This window comes from Microtus pennsylvanicus, chromosome 1 (assembly GCF_037038515.1).
Source record: "Microtus pennsylvanicus isolate mMicPen1 chromosome 1, mMicPen1.hap1, whole genome shotgun sequence".
NCBI classification, from domain to species: Eukaryota; Metazoa; Chordata; class Mammalia; order Rodentia; family Cricetidae; genus Microtus; species Microtus pennsylvanicus.
The window spans coordinates 120,268,130-120,293,274 of NC_134579.1; the positions used below are offsets into that span (position 1 = coordinate 120,268,130).

A 25,145-nucleotide genomic window follows, 5' to 3' on the forward strand; every position below is an offset into this window, starting at 1 on the left:
CCTTTCCCTAGTGCAAAGCAGGAGGCAGCATCAGAGGCTGAGCCCAGGCTGGTGCCCAGGGGGGAGTCTGCTACCACACACACAGGCAGTGGGGGCCAAGTCACTGCAGGCCTGCCACAGTAGCCAGGTAACCATCTGGCCTGGATGTGTGGCTACAATGCCACGGTCCGTGCCATCTGCTGCTTCAAGCAAGAGCTCATGAGGAGCGGTGTCCCTGTCTGAGCCACTATCCTGGGGCAGTTATCAACTGAAAGCCCCTTCACTAGGGATGTGGTTCTCAACTCCAAGCAAACGGCCTGTGGTACGGCCACGTGTCACTTAACTAGTGGACTGGGGTATGCCACGCCCTCGTGGAAGGGCTGTGAGTTTACAGTGGGAACTCAGTGCTTTGCCCCTGGGGTTGCTGGCTTTCCAGTTCAGGAAGAATGGAAACCCCACTGCTGGGGAGGGTTGGTGAGTCTGTCGCTCAGCTGAAAGCCACACAGTCCCTGAGACATTTCATGGGAACTGCTGTCTGGACTTCTGTAGAAGCAGGGCTGCTCATGGCCTCCATGGTCAGCCAGCCCAGCCAAAGACCTCTTGTTGTCGTGGTGCCCCACCCCCCAGCTGTGGGTGATAAACGGAAGACTTCACGACCGCCAGGGGTCAGCACCGAGCCCCCTCCAGGAGCAGCACACGAGGCCACGACTGAGTCCAGAACCTTTAATAACAGCAGACATGGCATAAGGCAAACGGCAAGCTACAGGGGCGTGTCCTGGTGTCTCCTGGCTTCTGAGCAGATGCTCGGCAGCAACCCCAGAAGCCGGTGGGGAGATCTCTGATAGGTCTGCTGGAGGGGGAGTCTCCCAGGAGGCTAGCTGATAGTAGGGACCACCCAGAGCTGCTGTGAGGAGCCATGTCCCCAAGCGCCCTGCATGAAGCCACCCCAGCTGCTGGCAGTGCGTGTGCCGTCTTCACTCCAGTCACCTCTGCAGCTGCTCTCCAAGAGCTTCCTGGTCCTTCCTGGTCGTGCAGTGCTGACTGACAAGTTTCTCCAGTATTCGGGCTGTAGAGAAGGCCTAGCAAGACCGGGCCAGGAGGGGGCGCCAGCCCAGCAAGAGAGAGAGCTGCTGCCTGTTGGCCCTCTGATGTGTGGGAGGGGGGCTGCAAGGAGGCCATGCTCAGCTTCAGCTAGACAGTGGATGTCTGAGGCCTGACTGTCTTGAGCTGGGAAATCTTCATGCCACAAAAGCACATACTGGTTTGAAGTGTGTCTCAGTGGGAGCACTTGCCTTGCAGGCATCTGAGGCCCCAGGTTTCATCCCCAGCACTGGGAAACAAGACCAAGTCCCTATAGGCCCGGGAACCATGAGTACCTCAGGGCTGGTCTCAGTATTATTCTGGCTAGAGGTGGGTCAGCCCCCCCCCCGAAAATGTACGCCCTTTTTTCAACTGCCTTGGTCTCCAGAGCACAAAGCTTCCCCCGCCCCAATGGCTTTTGCTGTCTGCAGACCCAGCGTGGCATGTCCTGACCACCTGCCTACCACGCTGCTTTTGGCTACCCGCTGGGACGGGACTCTGCCTGGTCTCTGCACACAAGTGCTTTCCCTGACTGGCTCTCCTGGCCACTGTGGATCTGCCTGAACATTCTGCAGGCAGAGTGCTGAGGGAAGAGGTACCGCCAGCCAGGCTCGGGAACCATCCCCAGGGAGTGAGGGAGTGGCCCTTTCCTCCCTGGGGAAGGATGGATGTCTCCTTTGCAGCAGGTACTGAGGAGAGCAGGTGAAATGAGCAGTCCTCACAGGTAAGGTCTGTAATGACGAGCTGTGAGAACCACAGAGCAGGGCTGGACTAGGTGGGGTCGGGAGTCCACTCTGAGCGCTTGCCTACACTGAGGCTCTGGGTCCCACCCCCAGCACGGCACACAGACCAGCAAGGTGAGGCCCTAGAGTGTGGAGAAGCTCCCGTCACAGGCTGAGGTGTGTCCCCAGGTGAAGGAGAGCAGCAGACGTGGTGTGGGTGGTTCAGAAGCAGCACGGCTCTGTGGCCATGGCCGCCTGGGAGAGCACCGCCCCCAACTCCCACTGTGTGCAGAGCTTCTTCAGTTCTAGCGTCTGTAAACTGCCCTCCCACTTCTTCAGGAGGTGCTGGCCTAAACACTGTCATAGGGGAAAGACAGCGCTAGGTCATAGCTGTACCCAGCCATGGTGTCACAAGGAGAGCGGCAGACAGGAAGAGAGCTCTGAAAGGCCAGCTGGTCCACTGCAAACTCATAGGCATGGATCAGGCCACGATGCCTAGAGGAAGCAGATATGAACACCAGTCAGCAAGGCTGCTGTGGCACAGGCATGCAGTCGAGGCTAGCCCTCCGTTGTGACAGTATGTATGTGGAGCCCACACTATCAGATACGCAGACGCCACGACTGAGGTGAGCAGGGAGCCCCAAGAGACAATGTTTAAGAAGAGGCATCGCCTCTCTGTCAAGCTGATTGTGGTCCTGCTCTGCCCCAGATGCAGGAGCAGCTGCAGAATGTTCCAGACAGACACTCAGTGCATGCTTCTGGTTGACAGCAGTCACTGTGTACCCTGCCCTAAGAGGAGTATGTGACTGGAAATGGGGAGGGGGCGGGGGGGTGCCAATACAACCACACTGAGCCATTTCTCAGGATGTGCCCAAACCCGCACTGACCTCCTGTGACAGGCGAAGTTGTCCATGTCGGAGTTGCGCACCACCTTCTCATAGGGCACGTTGGCGGTAATCAGGCTGTGGCTATTGAAGGAGACGTGGCGCACAGGGTGCCTGGAGCCACGGGGAAGAAGACTGTAAGGCTGGGGCAGCCTGCCCTGGCTGTGCACCCTGGAACTCTCTAGGCAAACTTTCCATTATGACGAAGCAGACACGAGCCGAGCCTTTGTCTGCCTCCATTTTGCATACACCTGCACCCTTTCCACATTTCAACCAATGCTTCAACAAGTTGGAGTGTTTGAGCCAAACCTGCTACATGGCAGATGTTGATGTAGCCAACAGAAGTGATGGCTACAACTGATAGTCACACTGTGATCCAGGAGACAGCAGCGTGCAGTCTCCTGGAAATGGGTACTTGTCCTCAGAGGTTCCTCTGCAGAAAGGAGTCCCATGCCACCCCAGCTGGGGCTGACTGAGGCCACCGGGGAGCAGGCCTTCTGGCTGGAGAATAACAGGACAGTGATAAAGGAAGGGCTCGGCGAGGGAAGGCAGGCTGAGGGTGGGTGGTCAGACAAGCAGCCGGACTAGAGCTGAGTGCTGACCAGGACTCCTGCAAGAGAAAGCCTCACTTCCCTGGGCCTCCTTCGAGTGCTGGAAAGATATGCTGGGTGTGGGCATCCTGAAAGGGCCACTGCAGAAGCCCAGAAAGGACAGTGCTGTCCTGGAGGTGCAGAGAACCAGCTCTCTACTGGTTTTCCTGAAATTGGGGAAACGCTGGATTCTAGTGTGGGAGCTTGCGCTGCCCTTTGGCGCCACCCGGTGGCACTATGGTGCATCACCAGGGACATTAGGGACATTAGGGAAGGGTACCACATTAGAGCAGTGTGGTACCAGAGAATTCACCAACCTGTAAATCAAAAAAAAAAAAAATGAAGGCAAAGGTAGAGCTGCCTTGACTTTGCGTCTGGTGGGAGAGATGCACGTTATGCTCTCCGCTGTGCTCTTCCACAGTGCCACACTCTCTTTACCGAGGCGCTGACGCTCAGCCAGACAGGACTCTGGGGCCCGTAAGCGGTGGGAGATCCAGGTTGCTTCTAAATTCAGAACTGAGGCAGGCCCAAAGGAGCAATTTTACCAGGAGGCACCAGTCAGAGTCTCCTCTGCTCAAGGCTACATGAGCTGTCTTAGCTGGCGTTACTTAAATTGCACACTATGTGCCCATCTTCATAGTGAGAGAAGGGGCAAGCCACACACCTGGACACAGTCTGGCACAAGGGGACACATGACAACCCATCTGCCTTCACACTGGAAATTCTCCTCTCCTCGTAACTAAATGAAGGAATCTACAGTAACCACATAGCTGTGGAAAGTTCACTAGGACGCTCAGCAAGGCCGCGTGTTACTCAGGGCAAAGTAATGGGGAAGAGAGGAGCTGAAGTCTCAGGACTGGGCTTTCTAGGTCTCCTCTCCTGCAAAGGTGCTTTCAGGAAGGCGGCAGCGTGGGCACAGGTGGCCTGGGGACGCCCACACACCGCAGGCCAGCTTACCTGGAGTGAACCTCCCACAGCTTCTGGTTCATGCGGTAATCCCACACGGACACCAGTCCCTCCTCGCCCCCGCTGACAATCTTCCAGTCATCCATCTGGACTGCGGACACCCCCAGCTGATGGGCAGACAGTGACAGGGCGATTTTATCGCTGCGGAGGTCATGGAGCCTGACTCTGGAAGATGCAAGAAGAGCACCAGCAGGAGAGGGTTAGTGAGGAAGCCTGCAGCTCCGCCTGCTTCCGCTGTGTGGTCCCTCAGCAGTGCATGGGGCTCCCCTGCAGGGCTGACCAGGCAGAGATAAAGTGTATATCATCTACGAGATGCACACTCGCCGCTTCCAGTGGCCTGGGGTCATTTTAACTCACTGACTCCCCAGGCCTGCAGGCACCACGGAAAACTTGTCTTTTGCTCAAAGTGAGCATCTGCCTGTCGTCGCGTGGACCCCGGGTCCAACCTGACGCACGTGCCGAGGATGAAGGTGGCTACTGCAGTTCTGTGCCAGAAAAGTTGACTTCGGGACAAATTTTATCAAAGCCATGGGGACCTAACTTCCTTTTTACAGACAGCATGTTTTATGGATTTCAAATCTGCTTCCCTGGTCTCCATAATCTCCCCAGCTTTTCTGTTTGAGTTCATTTTTTTTTAAATCTGCAAAATTGAAAATTGAGATGAATAAGTGACTTTCTAGAACAGATTAAGTGATCAAGAGCAACGGACAAGGGCTGGCCAGGTGTGTAAGGGGCAGCTGCCCACAAGGGCTCTGAAATCCAGAAGCCAGGGGAGGAGGCCGTCAGCGCAACTAACATCAGGCAGACAACAGGACCACAGGAAGCCCCTGGAGACTAGCTGAGCTACCACGTACTGCACACAGAAGAAACCCGCAGTCAGCTCCACAAGGTGTAATCATACCAACTCAGGACTTCCGGCATGCATCTGCTTCCAGACAGCCAGGCTCGACAGCACTGCTCCTGCACCTTGCTAAAAATGGTGAATGCACCTAAGATCAGGAATGACACCAGGAGAAACAGCAACTTATCCACATTAATATGCCCAACTCAACATTAAAGATTATATTTGTATGTGTGTACCACATGTGTGCAGTGCCTGCAGAACAGAGGAGGCCATGAGATCCTCTGGGACTGGTGTAACAGTTGCTACTTGTCACATGGGTGCTGGGAATTAGACTGGGTCCTCTGCAAGAAGAGTCTGTGCTGTTCACTGCTGAGCCACCTCTCCAGCCCCAACAGCTAATTTTGTATAGACAACCGCTAATTGTAAGAAACATAGCCAAGGAGCTGGTGGAGAGGACCTGAGTCTGTTGTCTGCCCGACGTGGGTGCTAGGAACCAAACACCTGTGACTCCTGCTGTTGGGGCCCCAGTGCCCTCTTCTGACCTCTGTGGGCACCATATGATCTTAAATGGACTTCAGTTTATGAAAACATTTAATGTCAGTATGCTGTGTTTTCTCAACTCAGAGCTGAGTTACATATAATACCAGCTACCTGAGAGGCTGAGGCAGGAGGATTACAAGTTTCAGGCCACCCTCAACAGCTAAGTGATATTCTGTGTCGAATAAAAATGTGCCTGGAATGTGGCTTGGTGGGTGAGCTCTTGCCTGACCGGCGGAGGAAGGACTGCTAGAGTCTGAGGCTGGTCTGTGCTGTGCAGCAAGACCTTGTTTCAAAAAAATAAAAGATGAGTGGGAGGGGCTTCTTAAAACCCACAAGCCACTCTAAAAAGATTATACAAGATCTTCAGATGATGAACAGGAGTATACAGCCGAGGCTCCTTCCTCACCAGTTCCTCCAAGTTCACAGTGAGAGGAAAGGAAAGGCAAGGAGCACCTCTTGAGCATACTGTGTCCAAGTCTACCGGTCTTGAGAAGTAAAAACGGATGCTACCCCTATATCACCTCTCTTCAGCAAAAACAGAGCCTGTTACACGCCTCATACCCTGGGCCTGATGGTGAGACCCATGGCTGGTGCACACACAAACTCCTCTGCAGGGACTGAGCTCGAGTCCCCCAGTGTGAGGGCTAGGCTGGACTGGCTTAGAAGGCATTCCCACTTGGGTGTTTCCAGAGTGGACACATTCGGCTGCCATGGCTTTCCACCTTGATAGACCATAGCTTCAAACCCTGAACTCAAAATAAACTCTTAAGCTGTTTCTGTCACAAAAATGAGAAAACACGATGAATAGAGTAAGGACACTCAGGCTCCTGTGGGCTCGCCACGTGTGCTCATCAACACAGCCCAGGGACAGGCTTTGGTTTCAGACAGCTTGGGCAGCCTCCCCCCACACCACATAATGTGGTAAAAACAACAAAACTAACACCCTTTACTGCTCTGCTGGGCTCAGGAACTGCCTCTCCACTGCGTGAGAGCGGCAGAGCGTTTAGAGCAGAGCAGCTGGAGGGGGGTGAGGCTGCTGCCCTCAGTCCACACTGCAGCAGTGAGGAGCCATGCAACACCTTGACTCTTGCTTCACAACAAGCATGCATCTTCCAGAATGAAGACACAGACCCTGAACACGAACTTCACGAGAAGGCAAGGAGCACAGCGCGACCAGCAGCAAGCGACACGGGGCGTAGGTGCATCACACCTAAGGAAGGTCCTGGAGAAAAATGGGCTGATAATGCCCAGGGGTTAGTGCTAGTCAACACTATCACAATAAAAACTACATTCTGGAAACTGTCATCTTAACAATGGGAGCATACAAAGAAGTTTTAAGCAGCCTGGGGGAGAAGGAATTACCTATTAAGAATTTATCATTAGACTTCCAGGGAGATTAGAGGCAGCATTAGAGATGCCATGAATTTGAACGACTGGATGGGGATGCCGTAGTAACTGCATCACATCAGGCAGCCACGGTGGAGCACTGGCAGACATTCAGAGCTCTACCTGTCAGCAGGTGACATGTCTACACCACCTGCAGAGGGGCCAGGGGGACAAGAACTGCTCAGCTGAGGCAAAGGTCACGGGCTAGTCCTCCTGAAGTGTGAGCAGGTGTGTATGGCGACAGGCAGCTATCACAGAGCTGCGCGCTGAGGCCCCTATCGCACTTGCTTTTAGGTGCAGAGCATGCTTCCTATCAACGCGGTTCAGAAGTTAAATGCTAACAGCAGCTCCTTGGGAAGAGAGGTGGGGTTTTTGCTTTATTCTAGATGTGACTATGCTGTTGAAAAGTCAGGCCTCAGAGGGTGTTGGCTCCACCCTGGTGCGCACAAATGCGCACACCTCGTTTGTTTCAGACAGTTTATCTTTTTCATAGCTAGTGATAAGTAGGTATATATAACACGGAACCACAGACGTTAGGCATCATGGTACAATCCAGAATCCTAGTACCAGGGAGGTAAAGGCACAAGGACCAAGAGTTCTAGGTCATTCTTGACTACATGGCTGTAACAAAGCAAGTTCAAGAAAACCTGTTGTAAAAAACATACTACCACCGTTGACAAAGAAACAACCAACAATCACAGTCTTGGGATGCAGAATCAAGACCACACGGCAAGATGGCAGTGCAGACTATGTCTCCAGCGAGGGGCTCTAAGTGCACACAGCTGCCAAGAGACCCAAGGCTGTGGGGCACCCAGGAGGGAGCCTGGGGCTGGAGCCCAGCATGGACTTTTGAAAAGATGGGGGTGGAGTGTAAGCTGGCTATCAAGAGCCCCTCAGTGAGTGTTTACCGTGTGGCCGTAACACATGGATGCGGGTAAACACATTTGGACCCTTAGTTCAGAGTTTGTCGTCTGATTCTCTACTGTGTTTAGAGAGCGGCATGATGGTGTCAGATGAAGACAGCAGCAGAGACATCAGCAGCTCAGGTTCACTAGGGAAACAGAAACCACCCTGTGGAAGACCAGTCTTCTGACATCTTAGAGAGACATCTGGCTTGTTGTCTCAGACAGAACTGAGTCCTGTCCACCCAAGCCATCAAATTCACATTAGGAAGCAGGTATCAGCCCAGAGCATCTGACAAAGTGTAGTACCAGCCCCAAAGGCAGCATGCCCTGGCAGAGCCAGCAGCCTCAGCACTCAAACTGCAGATTCCACGCTGGGAAACAGGTAGCCCAGCAAATGGGTGGAGACATGCCAGGCTGACTGATTCCAGGGACAAGAAGGGGCCAATGGTAGATCCTGCGAGTCCTCATCTAGTGAGTATCACCAACCTTGCTTGCTGAAAGAAAAATAATTGGTCTGAAAGCTCTAATTGTCTTATGTTTAATATTCATGGATGGGCTTGGAGGCCAACCCCCCCCCCCCCCCCCCCGCAGCATTCACTAATGAAAACCGCACCATAGGAGGCAGCTTTAGCCCGCCAATTAAAACAAAAGACACCAGAACCTTCCAAAGACTCCAGCAGAGGAGCATCCATCAGATGGGCAGGAAAACGCGCTGGAACGGAGAGGGAGGCACGCTCTGGTTGGTCCTGTGTGAAGGGCTTTGAATAACTCATTATAACACTTGCAGATGGAGTGAGCGTAATGTTCGTGCCCTGCACGCGCCCTGGCAGCAGGCACCACACACAAGCACACCACAACTTTCTATGTGCTGGGCAGGAAGGAAGTGAGAAGACTCTAATTGGGGGGTCACACCTTGGGGCGTGTTTCCTACTGGTTTGGACTCCACAGTCCCGGATGATAACAAGGAGACTGTGCTGGCAAAACTGGCAGTGCCCAGACTCTGGGTTGGCTGTTCTTCAGGAAGAATGCAACCTTGGCTACAGTCAGATCCAGAAAATAAAGGTAAATGCATGGAAATCATTAACACACAAGTATTTTAAAATTATGACTAAATTAATTGGGAAAACTGGTATTTTCAAAAGGTTCGTGCACACTTCCGCCTGACCTCGCTGTCCCCGAGCTGGGGAGGAAGGCAGCTCATAGGTGTATATGCAGAATACACGCCTCACTCACAGCACCGAAGCCAGCCTTCTGAGATGTACATCTTAACAGCAATGGGAAACACATTTTTAGATGCATGGCATATCCAGCTTTGTCCAGCTGGGCTAAGCTTATAACATGTTCTGTGCCAAACCAGCATTGCGGTGTGAGGTTTCCACATGAAATACGAGCAGCTGTCCCTTTTGGGGTGATCCCCGAAGCTCTTAGCATCTGATTCCTCAAGGAATCTTCTAAACCCTAAGCTCTGTGGCTCACAAAAGGCCAGCCTGGGACAGCACTAATGGCCAAAGCAAAAGCTGAAGTACGGACACTTCTAGCTAACATTTCCACTTTAACTCTGCAGTGAGAATTCGCAGGCTGGCCCAGCAGAACACTCAGGGCAAGCCTGGTGACCCGAGTGTCATCCTTAGAACCTTGGTAAGAGTGGTCGGAGAGAACCCATGCCACAGCTGTCTGTGTGTCTGTGTGCACAAGAGTGCAGGTGCCTACAGAGCCCAGAAGAAGGCATCCGGTCCCCTCAGCAGGAGCTCCAGGCAGTTGTGAGCCACCTGCTGTGGGTGCTGGGAGTCAAGATCAGTTTCTCCGCATGGGCAGAGCATGCTCTTAAGTAGAATCATCTTTCTGCCCACTCACTACACAGCCTGAGCTGTGCTGAGACCTGTGGCTAACCGCCCAGGCAGCACACCACCACACACAACTCCGACACAGAGGTCCTCCCTTCATGTATGGAGACTGTTTGCAAGCCTGGCATTTGGAAGGATGGTCTCTCTACCTAGTACACCCTAACCAAAAGATGCAGGGAAGTCTAGTGGAGGCCAGTTCCGGAGGCCAGTGGAACATAAACAGGGAGGAATCGGAACTGGAAACACACTCAATTTTTAAGAATGGAAAGAACAATCTTGACAACAAACAGAGCTGAGACAACTGAGCATAAAGCCACAACCCTACCTCACACTACACCCCAAATTACCTCACGGGTCATGCATTTCAAATATAAGACATTAAATTATAAAACGCAAGAAAACAGACTAAAAACCTTAGAGTAGGAATTTTTTTTACAAATAAGTAATAACACAAGCAATAAAAGAAAAACTAGATAAATCACACTCCATCAACATTTAAAGCCCATATTTTAAAGACCATTTTCAACAAGTAAACAGCTTACACAAGAAGAAGAATTACTTGTAAATGACAGATCTGACAAGGGACTTACAGATGGAAAACTTGAAAAACCCATCAAAACACAACAATAAAAGTCTCAATTAAAAACAGGATTTGAGTGTGAGTGTGGTAGCTCATGCCTGTAATCCCAGAACTCAGCAGCAGATACAGAACTGCCCTAAGTTCTACAAAGCAAGTGCTAGGCCAGTTTGCTACACAGTGAAACCATATCTCAATTTGCACTCTGACTCAAAAACAGGATTTCGATAGTCATCTCTCCACAGAAGATGTGCAGATGAACCATAAGACAGGAAATCGGGTCCTTAGGCACCAGCATGATGCAAATCAAAGTACGAGGAAACACCTCACAGACGAGGTTGACTGCCACACAGATTGAGGATAATACATGGGCTGAGGAGACAGAGAAACTGGAAGATTCCCCAAGGCCAGGACAGGCAGGATGAACAGCCAAACAAGAAGAGTGTGGCAGTTACCACTGAAGCCAGCAACTCAATCCCGAGGTGTCTATACCCAAGAAAACTGAAGATACACAAAAATCTACACAGGAATTATAATGGTCAAAACTATTAAGAGATTAATTAATCAGGCCACCCAGATGTCCACTAGTTTAACAAGATGGACAGAATGAGGTCTGCCAGTGATGAATATTAGTTGGCCATTAAAAAGAAGTGACTAATGCCTGGATACAAGCTACCACTGGGCTTACCTTGAAAACACTGGACCAGGTAGGAATACGTCATAAAAGGCCATGTCAACCATTTTATGTGCGTCCACAGGTAAACGCACACCAAAGGAAAGTCACATAATGGTTGCTCAGAGTGGAGGGTGTGGGGGAGACAGCAGTGACAGCTCCCAGTGCAGGGCTTCTCTCTGGGGTATCACCCTGGAATTGACTGCATTTAAGCTGGTGGGTCACACGACACATGAGTTCTGCCTCAAGGAACTGGTTCTGAAAATGGACTTGTGCTGGGGAGGCGGCTTTGTGGGTAAAATGATTGGCAGACAAAAATAAAGACTTGAGTTTGGCCCCTCAAGACCCAGCTAAAGATGGGCATAGCAGCACGTCTGTAATCTGGCTCTCCTATGGTGAGATGAGAGGTAGGGACAGGAGAATCACCAGATGCTGGTGATTGAACACATAGCCAACATGGAGGAGGTGAAGCTGAAGACAGTGTTGTCCTCTGAGCTTCATTCACACTTGTGCTGTACCAACACCCACCCCCCACATGGATGTACACGCACAGACACGCACAGACACAGGTGCACACAGACGCATGGATGTACACGCACACGGATGTACACGCAGACACACACACACACACACACACACACACACACACACACACACACACACACTAAGTAAGCTGTATATCTGGGGAGAGTGGCTGAGAGCTCGTGGTCAAAGAATGTGCCTTAGCACCCTGACAGTTGCAGTCTCATCCCAGCACTGACTCTGATCCTGACTCTCCCTCCCTCCCTCCCTCTCTCCCCTCCAGACCCTGGGTTTCACCGTCCAACGCACAAAGGGAGGGAATCTCACTGCTCCAAGTTTTCATCCACTCACTGACAGAAACGCGGAGGCTCTGGGTTCAGTTTGCTGCTCTTGGCAGTCTGCTGACGGACTGCAGCAGAGCCCCTGGGGAAGTGGCTCTGCCAGGCTTCCTTTCCCACTGCTCCAGTGCTTTCTGTGGTCCTGCCCTGAAGAGGGGTTCCCAATACAACTGTAGGGTGGGGCAGGAATGAGATTAAAAGGAAAGAGCAGACTAGGACTTAGCTTTGAGGACAGTGTTTCCATGGAGCTACTCCTAGCCACTGGGCACAGCTGCCCTGGCCTGCACATGGAAGAAAACTTACCCATAAGGACTTTCAAACATTTTAAATCTTCCACAGAATTAAAATTATTATTTACATAGCTGGACTCTTAGATGAGGCAGGGAATCTTGGCTTTTCCTCAGAAGGCTAACTGTAAGCCCTCACTGCAGACACAAGTCCAGGTCCGTAAACTGGGTTTATTCTTAGGGGAGTGGGGGGCGGAGCTCTAATGCTGAGGAAGATTGATGTTGTATGGAGAACCCTGGGACCTCCCTGCTTTATTTTAAAAACTTAATTCCGCTACATCCTAATAAAATGGGTTTCTAAAAATCAAATTTGGGCTCCACGCTGACCAGAGGGCATCTAGTTATGATGTGTGATGAAGTGGGTACACTCCAGAGGGAAACGTCAGCATTACTGAGAATGCCTACGTGTTCTGGAGGACAGTTTGCGGCGAAAGACAGCTAACAGTGCTGTAACATTCTGGAGTTAAGGTCTTCACACATGAGGGGCTCCTCTGCTCTGGAGCAGGGCCCTGGGTTCCTGCCAGCAACAAGAAACTCATATTGTACACACATCCTGGGCAGAGTCCACTGCCCAGGCCTGATACCTGGAAGTTCCCAAGAGCCCCTAACATTTGCTCCACTAGAAAACAGAGGAGACTGTCTGCTCAGTTCACAGGATGTGGTTTGTTCCCCTGGCCACACACAGGGGTTACTTGCAAAGCCTAGGCAGCGGTTGTGTTGGTGTGTGTGTGTGTGTGTGTGTGTGTGTGTGTGTGCAAGGGCATGCATGTGTGTAGTGTATGCATGTATGCAACTGTGAGCAAGGGCATGTGGAAGTCAGAGTTAATGCCAGCTGTCCTCGATTGCCCTCTACTTTATCTTCTGAGAAAGGCTGAACCCAGAGCTCTCTCATTTGCTGGCCACTGAATTCTGAGGACAGTCATGCCTGTTTCCCTTCCCTGCAGGGTTACAGATGAGTGTGACAATTGCTTTTGTGGTTGTTATTGTTTTTAGAAAGGGTCTCAGCATGTAGTTTTTGCTGGCCTAGACCTCACTACATAGACTAGGTTTGAACTCACAGAGATTCCCTTGCCTCTGCTTCCCAAGTGCTCACATGGGTTCTGGGATCCAAATTTAGGTCATGTTTGCCCCGCAGTCATTTACTGACTGAGTTACCTCTCTAGCCACTGAAGCCTTAGCACAGCAAACTCAGACATCCATCTACAAGCCCCACATTCTGAGTCACCGGAGGAGTCCCTGTGAGAGAGGGACAGAGCCTTCTCCCCACAAAGCACGTTCAGTCTCTTTGCTCTAGGTGGGGTGGGCTGGGGTGGGGCTTGGGATACAAACACTATGTGATCCAACAGTGGCTTCTGCAAGCTGCTACTCCTCTGGGACAAAGCTCTGGGATCTGGCACAAAGAAACCCCAGAACCGAGCAGCCCCGCACCTGCAGCCCGGGGCTGGGCCCAGGGGAGGGGTGCCAGCAGCCCTGGCGACTGGCCAGTCTACCTCTCTCTGGGGCACTGAATCAGATGCAGTAGGTAACTAGCCAAAAAGCAGAGAGAAAGCAAAGGAGAAGACAAGACAAGGGGGAGAAAACTAAACTTTGGACTGGAAGGGTCTTTTTAAACACTAACCCTGCGGTGCTAAAGGCTGGCACTGGCCCCTGGACCAGGAAAACCGACTTCCTCAGCCAATGTGTTAAAGAGAAGGCTGCTAATCAGTTAAATAGAAACTGGAATCTGTTCCCATCAAGTCTCTTTCCCGTCACCAGAGGGACACGCAGTGCTCTGAAATACACTCTTGGCATCACTTGGCAGGCAGCCCTATTGTGCTGAGCACGGCCAGTCTCTTAGGTTATTGTTTTTAATATCAGAAAGCGAGCTTTTCTGTGCCAAACAAATTCTGTAACAGGGGGACAAAAGATATTCCAAGTGGTCTCGCTGGACCATCCACCAACTGCCTGAAAAGAGGACCAACCATCCTGTGTGCTTCAGAAGCGAAGCGGAGGCATAGAAGGTCCAACTATTACCTAATGCAAGACTTCACTCCAAGTCCAGAGGATGGAGTGGGGGTTGGGGACTGCAGGCAAGGCTCAAGCATGAGGCACTCACGCTCAGGGCCACAGATGAGCATCATTTCAGCCTGGACCTACCTCCTGTCCATGTTGCCGCTGACCATGAGGTGGGGAGGGCTGTCCCGGAGGTTGACACAGGTGAAGTCACCGAGCGCATTGCCGAGCTTTGAGAGACAGCGTTCTGCTTCCAGGCTATACACCAGGATCTGAGAGGGGGAGAGCATAGGTGTCAGTTTCACACGGCAGAGGGATGTCACACACTTCTTACTGTGCCACCTTTGAGGAATGAGCATTTCACCGTCCCCAGAAGACACTGGGTTACTCGATGGCTTGGACACTTCCCAGGGGCATAACTACTCAATTGACAAAAGACCAAGAAAGGGAAACCAAAGAGGTCCTTGGCCAAAGCAAAAGCAGGAGAAAGAGACACATGAATGGCGGGTCAGCAGCCTGCTTTCCCCCACACTGCTGCACTGAAGCCCAGCCCAGGTGATTGTTTTCTGTTTGTTTGAAAGGAAAGAAGGCTACAGGTCACTGGCTTCGAATTCGGGGTTAACTGAAGAGCGTACAGAGGCCCTAGGAAGCTGCACCAGACAGTGCATGGAGCTACGGCCCAACAGCACCTTCTTCCGTCTTCTTCCCCACTCTCCCCTCGGTTTGGTCATGAAAGCCGGTGAGAAGGTGCTTGTGGGCTCCACATGGTGCAGTCCTCCTGGAAGGTGTCTGCACTGCTTCCTCAGCAAAGGGGAATAAAGGACGGATTGCACAGAAGCCCCGAGAGTTTTTTAATGAAAGAAATTATTAGCACATGGGAGGCATTCAATGAACAGTACAGGACCCAGGCCTCCTCACCGCACCTCTGCTGACTTCTGCTGAGCATGTGGTGAGCATGTGAGCTGTGTTTGCAGAGCAACTCAGCGGCACTCCTATAGAGACCATGCTCTCTCTTCTGGTTAACCCAGACACTTCTGAGTGGAGAGTCTTATGTCTGTCCTGAGAAATTCCTAACAAGTAAAATCATCTCCTCCTTGGGAACAATACACATTTCTATACCTGAATCTTTGAGACTCTGTGGTTGTCTAACACCGGAAGGAAAGACAGCAGAAGTCACAGATTCTCAGCGCCTAATGCACAAGCCAAGATGCAGCTAAGATGAAAGGTTCCTGACAGAAAGTTGGGTTTGTTTACTTATTTATTTTAAAAACAGGGTCTTGCTATGTAGTTCTGGCTGTCCTGGAACTCAGCCTGTAGACGAAGCTGCCCTTGAACTCAGAGATCCCCCTGTACCTCTGCCTCCTGAGTGCTGGAATTAAAGATATGCACCATCCCTAGCTCCTGACAGAAAGCTGTTTCTAACAGACACGTGATCAAATCCATCTTCAGCAAATGAGCTGGACATTATCACAGGTGGCTCCTCAAGGATGAAAAGTGAAAACCAGCAACCTGATGGTGTGTCTTCAAAATGTCCCCAGCACTGAGTAGTGTCTGTGGAAAGACACTCCAGTGCCCTGCTCCGCACGCAGAGAGGGTCCACAGCGCCCCCCAACAAGCACAACTACTGGGGGACAGTTTTAAAAGAGTGACCCATCTTTTTGGAGCAACCATTTTGGATTTAATTATCATCACAGATTTCAATATTTTGGATTGATCTGTTTGTTTTTAAAGTACACCAGTGCACACAGCAGGAAGGCAGATGGACCTACAGGAGCAGGCAAAGGTAAAAGTACAAGGACTGAGGCTCACACAAGTCAGCAGCAGCCTCCACTTTTTTTCCAGTTCTGTTTTGACAAGTGGATCAATCATCTGAGTGGTACAGGGAGATAATCCCCGCCAAAAAGACTGCAAATTCATCATAAAGACATCTAAGTCAGCAGTCAAGGATTTCTAAATGTTCAATAATTCAACGGATCAGAACTATCCAAAGAGAACCTTTACCATTGCGTTTAGTTAAAGACCACAGAGATTGGAAAACACATTACCATCTCGAAGGCAGGTCTTCCACGCTACAAGTCCCTTAACGACCTTTACCATGGCTCCCTCCCTCCCACTCTCTCTCTCTTTTAATAAGGTTGAGCAAATGGGACTTCATTTTATCTGATTGCCACAGACGAGTGGTATCAATTATTCATGCTCACACTCCCTCTTGTTAAGACCATGCATTAGACGAATTTTTCTCTTTATTGCCCTGCTTGGGTGAGTCTTAACCCACGACCACTTGAGTTGTTCTCAGAGGTGTTCAGAGATGCTGGAGAGAAGGGGAAACTCCCCCACCAGATGCAATCTGGGAGCAGATGCTCGGCACTAATGTGGCCAGCGAGTCGATAGAGCGGCCAAGCAGCAAATGCAGGTTCAGCAGTGTTAGCAGCAATCATGGTGCAGGCATGTGCTGTCATCCTCTGTGCTCCTAGGAGTTCTTTCTAAAGCGAAGCCCAGACTGCTGTGCATGCTGAAGACATCTGCATGAGATGCGCTATGAGATCGAGTTCTCGTGTCACTGTTTTCTAGTGGACCTGCATGACCCCCACGTGAACAGAAGCATCCTCTTCGTAAGGGACTGGACAGGGAGCTTTCCGTTTCCGCTTACTTCCCCCTCTGAGAGCTGAAGTCATTTCTGATAAAACATAGCTTTCGAATCCTGACTTTCAACTATTCTGACTGGTCTCAACTATACTTTTAAAGATATATTACAACTGAAAGACTGTAATGTATCTCATAGTAAGTTATAAGAATAAATTACATAGTAGAAGAGTGTGACCCATCTCCAGGAACCAGCCACCCAGAACAGTCTGGTAAGAACAAGTAGATTTTGAGTGTGAGGGTCCCTCTCTCTTGCTCTGAACATACAAGGCATTTCTGTGAGCTTGGTATTTCACAGCTGCTTCTCCACAAGTAGCTCTGGTTCTTCTGAATGGAGAACTTTTGTGCATATATAATTCCATATGATAAGTTGTTTCTATTCAGTTTTTGATAAAACATTCAACAGCCAGTGACAAACACTTATGAATCCTCTTCTGTGCAGCAGGACTGGAGTGAACGGGTGTGGCAGCCAACATACTGACAGCTGAAAGAGCTGTGTCTGTACCAGCTGCTGCTAGCCCAGCCGCCCCACGCTCCCACACATGGGACCTGCCTCTTCTGGGACCACAGAGCCGTCGTGCTGCTATGCCCTAGCAGCTGGGGTCTCAAGCAGGAGGAGGGCTGTTGTACTGGTCACACAGTCAGGATGGAAATGATCACAGGTCCAACGTCTAGAAAGCATCAGCAACTACTCTGGGCAGGGAGGTCTGTATCTTCTCCATGTGACTGGTTTGTGCTGGATTATAGAGGCTGCGGGATTCTAGCCAAATCCTGATGGAAGGGCCAGAAGATGGCTACTACCCTCTCAGTAGTAGTTGGTTCAAAGCCTGCCACCTGCTCCTCCACCCTTTGAAACCAGGACTCAGCACAGCAAGTTCTTCCTAAACACAGGACTGACATCACCCATCTGTGAACATGAGCCACCAACAGACAGAGATGTCTTCAAAGAGCTTTGGAGCCTTGCCGAGAGAGAAACTGTGTCATGTTCTGATGAACAAGGAACACAACTCTGAGTTTAATTTTACCAAAACTGCAGAAAGTGGCTGGCTCACCTCCTCAGGACCTTAGCCACCTTGGCAACACGGTCAGCAGTGGACAGAGCCTCGTCCCACAACAACTGCACTAAGAACCTTTGGAATCCAAGAGCGTTTGCCTGCTCCCCTTTAAGCAAGGGGTGTGCTGAATGGACTCAGAGGGAAGAGCTGACCCAAGGGTTGCAGACTGTAGACACAGCTGCCCGCTCCCTCCCTGCCACCCTCCGGGCCTCTTCCTTCACTACCACATACACTTTGCTCTTTGAGAAAAGCCATGGTCAGAAGCCAGTTCTGAACAGAGAGCGCCGGCTCGCGCGCTCCATCTGCACCCACTTTAAGTGTACTCTGCCCTGTCCACTACCACCCTTGGCATGAAGGTTTCTCCCCTCTCAGCAGAGCAGGGGGTGTTTTTGGTCAATGCACTGCATCTGGTGTTCCCAAATGCCACCCTGAACCATGTTATAAGCCTGCAGCTTGCAAACAAGGAGGGGAAACAGCCCAAGACTGCAGTCTTGAAGGCTGGGTGCGGCTTTGTTACCCAGCTCTTACACAGTGGAGAGTGCTTCCTCAACCAGGGCTGTAAGGTCCCTGGAGCAGAAATGCTGCTGCCCACTGCCTTTCAGCATGACTAGCAGGGATCAGATGCCATGGTAGTTATGTGGGCCTGCATCTTGCTAGGTGTGTGCATTTGTGTTTGGTGATAACCAGCTAGGATTGGTAACCAAGCAAACCTAGAATCCACTCCAGTTTGTGCTTAACTCTTTCCTCCATTAGGTGACCTTGGGAATCCACAAGGAGATGTCTCATCCTGCCCCAATCCTGTGGGTTCCCTTGTTGTCTGACAAGTTGGCAGACCAGGAAGCCTGGTAGTAGTGGATTTTAACTGTATTGTATTTTTTTTTAAGTTTTTAATTTTTTTTTAGAGATTTTTATTTATTATGTACACAGTGTTCAGCCTCCACGTATGCCTGCAGGCCAGAAGAGGGCACCAGATCTCATTACAGATGGTTGTTAGCCACCATGTGGTTGCTGGGAATTGAACTCAGGACCTTTGGAAGAGCAGTCAGTGCTCTTAACCTCTGAGCCATCTCTCCAGCCCTTAATTGTATTTTAATAAGACTGCCTGAAGATTTGAGAGTAAAACAGTCCCACTGGTCAGCTTTACAGACCAGATCATGATAGCACACACCTTAATTCCAGTAGCCACACTAGTTGCCATAGAAACTGGTTGGGGCATGCCTTTAATCCCAGCCCCAGAGAGGAATATAAAATGGGGGAAGACAGCTCTCAGATGCAGTCTCCTGAGATTCCACGAGGCAGGATCGCCATTTCAGACTGAGGTCGAGGTAAAAACCAGTGCTGGCTGTTTTGTTTTTCAGATCTTCAGGTTGAACCCCAATTTCTGACCCCGAGTTTTTATTAATTCGTGTTTCACCTAGCAAACAGCTTCTCAAAGTGCAAATCAAGTCTGTTACCAAACAGCCGTTTGCACTTTCCATTCACTCAAGGGAAGCAGTACAATTCACAGAAGCCCAAGGTGATGGGAGCACTGAGACCAGAAAGAAATGAGGGAGCCTGGCCAGGGGCTACTCTGGGGACACCTGACAATGCCAAGTGGGGACCCAGCATCTGGCAGCAGAGAACAGCACAGCTGAGATCTCTGTATAAAGCTAAGCCTGTGGGGTGACAGTGGGCCCATGTCTGGAGCAGCTCAGCTCAGCTCAACTCAGGGGAGCACAATGCTCCCCCAAACCCAGAGCTACCAGACCTTTGTGGGACCCACGAATCAACACCAGTCATGCATTGGCTCACAATAAAGGATGAGTCCTACAGCCGAGACAGAGAGAAGCAGGGATGGGATAACAAGGTATTGGCCGTTTCAGGTAAAGGCCACAGAGTCAGTGTGTGGAGAGTCACCTACCATGTGAGAAGCATAGCAAACTGAGTGTGTTTGAGAAACTGAACCCAGATTCTAGAAGTCATGGTAGACGGACAGGCTAAGCAAAGCCTGAGAGTGAACCAGGGAGTAGGAAGCTGGTTTTGAACAGTTCCTCAGTACACACGCAGAGAGGTAGATGGGAGGGAGTGGGGAGCAGGAAGCTGGTTCAGCACACATCTCACGTGAGCTCCAGTGAGCAAATGAAGAAGCTTCAACAGGTACAGACTGAGTGTTTTCTACGGCTGAGGGAAACACCAGAAATCCCCAACAGGAGAAATGAAAATAAGTCTATACGAAGATGCTGGAGGGAAACCACAGGTGAGGACCTCGTGCTGTGGTTCTGTTGTTTCTGAGACAGGGCCGTGCTGGGTTTCCAGGTTGGCTCAGAACTGGATGAGCCAACCTTCCAACAGCAAAGGGGGAGAAGTCCTCTGAGGGGTGAGCAGTTCCAGCCACCTTCTCACGAGCGTCAATGGATGTCAAAACCAGCAGTGTCTTCAAGGGACTGAGCAATCGCCTATCAACCTCGGACAATGGCAGTCTGGCCACACGGGCCTTTAAGAGGGATGGGAAAATGAGGACATTTTAAGTAGAAACACAGCTCTGGGCTTCACTAGCAAAGCAAATGAAGAAATCACTCCAGAAAAAGGCCTGCAAGGTTGGGAGGGATAGTGACTCAAGTAACTGTAGAGACATAGCAAACACAGGCTGCACAGCGCAGCGTCAGCACTGCGGGCAGTAACAGGGCGGACTTGAGCCCCCACTCCAGTGCAAGGCCGGAAGTGAGGGAAATGTCCCATAGCGACCAGATGCCAGCCACACAGGCTGAGTTCTCGGTGACATGCACAACCTGTAAGTGCTGTCTGCCCATGGCGAGAACAGCAGTCTTACAAAAGACCTGCAGTCTGCTGCCCTCCCAGCGGGTCAGCTGCCCTGGGCAGTTCTGCAGCTCCCTATGTGCATCTCTGCAAGAACAGGGCCACCACCAATGCTCATTTTTATAAATACAGAAGATAGGAAGGGAAAGGACACATTATATATCCTGGTAATGACAAGCAAGACATTTCACCCCAAAGCAAGGTGTGCACACTACTTTACACACACAGCAGTGTGTGCACACCACTTCACACACACAGCAAGGTGTACGCTGCTTCACACACACAGCAAGGTGTGCACACTGCTTCACACACACACAGCTAAGTGAACAACCTGGGGAATTCACAGGTGAGCTAAGATTTTTAAAAGAATGAGAAAGATAGACAATTGGGGAGGGCAAGGAAGCTGGGGAAAAAAGTAAATCACACACAAAACAGCCAATAAAAAAATAAAAAAGCAGTTAATATACATGAATAATGGATGTCCGATTTAAAAGCAGTTTACTCTGATATGATGTAATTTTTGACAACCAGCCAGAGAGACGATTTTAAGTCCTTGCCAGAGATAAGTCATCACGTGAGGCCTGGCGCGGCCGTGTCTGTGACCATGTGGAGAATGACTTTCACCACTGCCTCAGAGGTGACTTCACTGTTGGCAAACAGAAACCTGCCTCTCAGGTGCCCTGAGCAGCACCCCAGCAAGACATAGCACTTGAAGAGATGGCTCCCCTACATAAGCACAGCTCCCTGAAAACAGCCCCCCAACAGTTTCCATGACACACTCTGGCACTGTCTTGCGCTCACTCACACAAAGGGAAGAAGCTTGGCTGCTTTCGTATTTAAGTTTTAATTGGAGTGACAAGCCCAAAGGCCAAGATATTTCAGGGATGGGACGGTGTTGCCGAGCATTGCCAGGCACCGGGTAGGCAAGGCCTGCACACACTCCCCACTACGTGCCAATGCACCTGCAACCCTGGCTGTTCCAGGACTGGGCTCTTCCTGGGAAGGCAATGCCAATCACATAGGCTTGCCAGGCTTGGGGCTTTGTGATGTGGGCAGATGTCTACAAAGGACCAGACCGAGGCCAAACCAACACCTACTGTGACCTAAGCCTGAAAGGAGCCAGAGTAAGTGTACCCCTGTGGAGTCCAGGACGTGGTCTCCACGTCTCTCTCCTGACACATGCCCAGGGTGGTACAGGACAACAGGTCTCCTCAGAGCAGCAGGAGACACTGCTCCCGCCTGCTTCAGATATTTCCTTACAGAACCATCACTACAGGGAAGCAGGGAAGATGTGACCACCAAGCGCACCATGAGGGGGACACAAAGTGAGCAGAGAACGCCTGCTGTCCCATGCAGATTAGAGTCACAACGCAAACATCCAGGTGGCCTCATCCCAGATGGCGGCACGCTCTCTAAACACTCATAGGCATCAGCCACACGTGCAGCATGAGCTTTAGAGGGAGGAGCCGAGCTGCATACCGGGACATGGACTCTTAAAGTAAAAAGTCTGCATGAGCTTTAGTGGGAAGGTAACAGGCAGAAGGGCTGGTGATCAAAGCTCTCTATGGCCTACAGACTGAAGACACGGTCTAGGAAACTCATTTGTCTCATTACCCTTTCTTTTCACCAGCCTGACTTCTGCTTCAGCCCCAAATTAGACAGACAGAGGCTCAGAGAGCAGACCAGCAGAACTGTGTGGCAACTGCCTCTCCCACAAGCCCTTCTGAATATACTCCAGAATCTCGACCACCCAGAAGAGAGACACACCAACACCTGCACTTAGCCATCAGGAAACTGAATTAAAAACCATTTGAAATAGCTTAGCCCACATTGTGCAGGGAGCAGCTGGGAAACAGACCAGGCAGAAAGACCCGGTCTTTCCCACCCAAGCTACCACACTGGAGTGCCTCTTCCTGGTCCCTGCTCAGAACAGGTGCTCCTGAGAACAGTTGTGTGTGCAGCACTCTGGGGTCACAGCTCCATCTGACTTCACAAGGGCTTAAGTGGGGCCACCATTCTCCCCACTGTTCCTACAAGGAGATGGAGGGACAGAGGGTACATCCCTTGCCCAGCTTGGAAGTTCTGGAAGTAGGCTTTGAGCCTGGGGGCTAGCCTTCAAAGCTCCTGCTCTTTCAACCTCTACCCAAGGCCACCCAGGGTGCAGGCCCAGCAGAGTGTCAACAGCAGCACGACCTGGCCAGGCCACACTGATGGCCAGCTCTGTTCCTGTGACACAGCAGGACCTCTGCCCTCCACTGCACTGCATTGCTTCTCTTTTGCCCTCAGCTGTGAGCCCCTGGTCTCCTGTCCACCAGTCTAGGGTGGGCTGCAGTGCAGCAGCAGGGTTAAATGTGAGCTTCAGGCGCATGTGTGCTGACGTCAGGAGAGGAACTGCAGGGCTGAAGCTAAGGCCTCTTCTGAAAAGACACGAGGAGAGGGAAGTGGTGGCATCTGCCAGTCCTGGGCAGGAAGGAACCTCACATTCAAGAGGGTGACATCTCTGGGCTGTGTAGAGAGCCTAGCTGCAAGGGAATCCATTCTGCAATTAACTGCAGGGCATGTTATGAGGAGCAGCTTGGCGTCCATTAGCAGTGCTTGTGCAACTCAGTAACTTGTGCAAACCCAACTCTGAGCTAGGGCCTTAAAAGACAAAGTGTGGACTATGTTAATATAGTCTTCTGGTGCTGTCTCTACTTTAACTGCTGTGTGTTCTCTGAACACAGTAAACAGGCCATGTGCTGTGTGTCCTTGCTTTCCCACCCTCTCTCTGTGAAGCTTATCAATCTCCACCGTCTTGACTATGTAGGAGCATAGTCACTGTTTTCTCTGCTGGAAAGAGGCAAACATTTCCACCAGGCCCCCTCAGATCATGACTAGCCGAAAAACATGCTGATTTTTAACACTAATAAACCTAGCTGCTGTCTGGGCAATATTTATCCCGAGACTCATCTGGCACAAAGAAATCAAAGCCATCCCCATCTGTGCTGGGGAAATAATCACAACAGTCGGCTCCAAGTTCAGTCTCCCATGTGTGTGAGATGGTGAACCAGGACAGGAATTCTACATACAATCAGAGAAGCCATTGGAAAAATCAGACCCTAAATAAAAATCTAATCTTAATTCAAAAGCCTAATAAGAAGGAGCGATAGACATCATATACTTCAATATAAAGCTTTATAAATTTGCTCAATGCCTTCAGAATACTGTTGAGCTTCTTTAAAAATCAGGAACTAGCTGGGCGGTGGTGGAGCACGCCTTTAATCCCAGTACTCGGGAGGCAGAGGCAGGCGCATCTCTGTGAGTTCAAGGCCAGCCTGGTCTATAAGAGCTAGTTCCAGGACAGGAACCAAAAGCTACAGAGAAACCCTGTCTCAAAAAAAAAAAAAATCAGGAACTATTACAAATGTCAGTGGCATCCAAACTATACAAGCCTGTGTGGAGACAGAAGCCCTGCCAGCAAGGCTGTATGGTGACTCAGCTCCTTATTAGCTCATTCCTTTAGCTCCACAAGGCTCTTCCTACTCACAGGCTTTTAAAAATCCAGTCTCAGGAAAAGAAATGGATCATTGGGGCTCCGACCTTCCTGGCCACCCCAGGCTCCCGTCCTCAGGTCTGTTGGATCTTGACCCGCACAACCCCAACAACACCCCAATGCTAGTGGACACAGGAGCACCAGTCATGTGCTAAACACCACCCCAATTTCTCACTCAGGAAAATTGATGTGGGATCCAAATTCCCAAATATTGTTTATAAATGTTTAAATGTATACATTTAAAGGGGGATATGATATAAAGATGAATACTTTGCATTGGAATGGATCTTGGTTTATTGATACAAATTTAAGGGCAATTTTGTTGTACTTCTGCTCTTGACTGTGCAGCTCATTAAAAATGTAAATGATTAAGAAATACAGGTTAATAGTCATCTATAATAGTCAAGCTTGTAGCCATGTTAGGTTTTATAGATGTTCAGAGATATAGTTCAGATAGATAGGTATTCTTCAAACCTTTAAAGATTTACAGAATATGACATTTAAAATGTTTTAAGAACTTAGACTCTCCTTAACAGTGAGACATGTCTGCTCCTGGAAGCACCAATTTACTTCAAGAGGATGATGGGCTGAAGAGGCTCCTTATGGAGTTGGTTAGACATTTGGGCAAAAAAACTGCTCGTCAGGACTGCTTGATGATATGCTGCATAAACTGGACGTGCAGGACCCACAGAGAGAGGACCGTTAAACTTGCCTAAAGGTGAGATGATGCTTCAGGGTTCCTGCTTTATGAAAAAGTCTGCCAGACATTCTGCAGGACACAGAAGAAAGTGACTGACAAACTGCCAAAATAGGCAGAGCTGTATTTAAAATTTCCTGCTTCATGGAAAAGTCTGCTGGATACTATGGGCCTGTAGGCTAAAGATGGATGTTCCAATGTTACAGAAGAACTTTGGGTGACTGTTCAGGCAGCAAGATGTCTGTCAATTCTAAGGTTTTAAAAGTTGCTTACAATGCACTTCTTGCTAACTT

The 25,145-nt window shown here is 50.3% G+C and overlaps 1 protein-coding gene across 1 annotated transcript in view; it reads right to left on the minus strand.

Moving 5' to 3' along the window:
- Nucleotides 1-688: 688 nt before the first annotated feature.
- Nucleotides 689-25,145, minus strand: part of Fbxw8 (F-box and WD repeat domain containing 8) — a 99,697-nt gene continuing 75,240 nt past the window's right edge. Inside the window, exons 8-11 of the mRNA XM_075981976.1 lie at nucleotides 14,274-14,401; nucleotides 4,213-4,386; nucleotides 2,669-2,779; nucleotides 689-2,276 (exon numbers count right to left, since the gene is read on the minus strand). Coding sequence (XP_075838091.1) covers nucleotides 2,132-2,276; nucleotides 2,669-2,779; nucleotides 4,213-4,386; nucleotides 14,274-14,401 — 558 coding nt within the window. The 3' untranslated portion in view covers nucleotides 689-2,131. The remainder of the gene's footprint in view (nucleotides 2,277-2,668; nucleotides 2,780-4,212; nucleotides 4,387-14,273; nucleotides 14,402-25,145) is intronic.